Source organism: Tupaia chinensis, unplaced genomic scaffold (assembly GCF_000334495.1).
Source record: "Tupaia chinensis unplaced genomic scaffold, TupChi_1.0 Scaffold000178_1, whole genome shotgun sequence".
Taxonomy (NCBI): Eukaryota; Metazoa; Chordata; class Mammalia; order Scandentia; family Tupaiidae; genus Tupaia; species Tupaia belangeri.
This window is the reverse complement of record NW_006159653.1, coordinates 1,996,165-1,997,986: the sequence shown is the minus strand read 5'-3', so window position 1 is coordinate 1,997,986 and position 1,822 is coordinate 1,996,165. Positions and strand designations below refer to the sequence as shown.

At 66.0% G+C, this 1,822-nt stretch overlaps 1 protein-coding gene across 1 annotated transcript in view; it reads right to left on the bottom strand.

Annotated features, from left to right (window-relative positions):
- TRAF7 (TNF receptor associated factor 7) overlaps positions 1-1,822 on the bottom strand; it is a 19,641-nt gene that overhangs the window by 3,867 nt on the left and 13,952 nt on the right. Inside the window, exons 8-11 of the mRNA XM_027771008.1 lie at positions 1,221-1,404; positions 990-1,124; positions 399-616; positions 151-325 (exon numbers count right to left, since the gene is read on the bottom strand). Of these exons, the coding sequence (XP_027626809.1) occupies positions 151-325; positions 399-616; positions 990-1,124; positions 1,221-1,404 (712 nt within the window). The remainder of the gene's footprint in view (positions 1-150; positions 326-398; positions 617-989; positions 1,125-1,220; positions 1,405-1,822) is intronic.

The window sequence follows — 1,822 nt, the reverse complement described above, 5'->3', positions numbered from 1 at the left end:
GGTGGGACAGCTCGTCCGGCAAGCCCCAGAGCGGGGACAGGCGGGTGAGAGCTGCTGCCTCCAGCACAGCCCCTCCCGGCCCTGCTGCCTGGGGCTGGGTCAAGCTGGGCCGGGCAGGGCTGGCAGCTGCCCTTCACCAGACGCAGACCCTAATCCTGACAAGTGGGGGCTGAGGCTGGCAGAGGCCGCCCTGCTGGTAGTCCCATGCCCATGGCCTGCCCTCCCGCTGCACCCATGTGCCCACCACTCACGTTCAGCATGGACGCATCCCTCCGGAACTCCATGAGGTCCTCGCTGAGTTTGCTCTGGTTTTCATCTAGGACGTCTGAGGGCAAGAGCAGGGGTGTCACCAGGCTGGGAGCAGCAGCTGCACCTCTGCCCCAGGGGCCAGCCCTCACCAAACTTGAGCTCCAGGCTCTTCTCCAGCTGGTCGATCTTCTCCGACAGCTTGCCCAGCATGGAGCGCAGGAAGGCAATCTCCTGGTCCTTCTGCGCCAGCGCCACATGCATCTCGTGGAAGCGGTCGTCGGTCTGCTGCAGGAACTCCTTCAGTCCCTCGAAACGGCAGGCCTCCAGGTGCGCCTCGTAGGTGTCCTGGTTCCCGATGAACGTGCACCTGGGGGGCAGAAAAGCTGCCCACCAGCGGGACCCCTCTCCCTGCCTCTCTCTTGAACCCTCCATCTTCTGCCCACTCTAGATCCAGCCGCCCTCACCCTCACCTCCCTGCCTGCCCCACCCAGCAAGCAGGGATCCATCACCTCTGGCTCAGAGCTGCCACAGCAGATCCCACCCAGAGAGAAAGCCAAGCCCCTTGTTGCCGCCCCCCACCCTGCAAGGCTCCTGCCTCTCCTCCCACCCCAGCTCCCGTCTGCCCTCGCCCATGCTCCCCGAAAGCCCAGTTCTCCTCTGCTCCTGTGAGGCTCGGGTCTCCCAGTATCAGGACCTCAGTTATGGCCGTCAGCGTAGCTCCCCGGGGACCCTGTGCTCACCCGTACTTGGAGTGGGGACACTTGATATGCTCGCACTCCTTGAGGTGCGCCTCCAGGTCCATCTTCAGCAGCGGGGGGCAGCTGGGGTTGTTGGGGCAGCGCACGGGCCTGTAGTCACAGCCGCCCTCGTGGTCCCTGCGGAGCATCGGGGTTGAGCTGGGCCCCGTGGTACAGCCTCCAGGCAGGCCAGCATGGTAGCACCCCAGGGGGCTGGGGCCTGGGGATACTCACTTCCGGGCACTGAGCTTGATTGTGAAGGGGCAGCCCCGGGGGTCCACCTCGAAGGCGGTGGGCTTCCCCGCACCCACCGCACGGCAGCCGTGCCTGCAGTGGATGAAGAGCTCTCCGATCTGCTCTGCGACCGCGATGTTGTTCACCACCACTGTCAGCTTGGCATTGTCCACGGGACACTTCTCTGCAGGGTGAGGACACACTGAATCCAGCTTCCCTGGCCACCCCTGCCCAATGAAAAACCACATCCGGGGGTGGTAGGGAAAATGGCTGGCCTGGACATGCCCCCACCTGGGTGGGCATGAGCCTCTGCCGGGCACCTACCTACCTGCCCCTGGGGTACTTGGCACAGGAACGGGTGCCTGGCCAGGCCAGCAAGGACAGGCAGGTGGGGACAGAGGCCCCTCAGCCAGCCCTGGAGAAGGCTAGGGCAGGGCCATGAGACTGGGGCAGCCAAAAGGGCCAGGCTGGCCTCCCAGTGAGGCAGGCAGCGGCTGCTGGTGCAGGCCAGCTGTGGCCGGGGGCCGGGTCTGCTGGGGCCCCCACTGCCCCGCCTTGCCCAGCAGAGGCACAGGCTGGCATTCTCAGGAGGGGCCCACCCG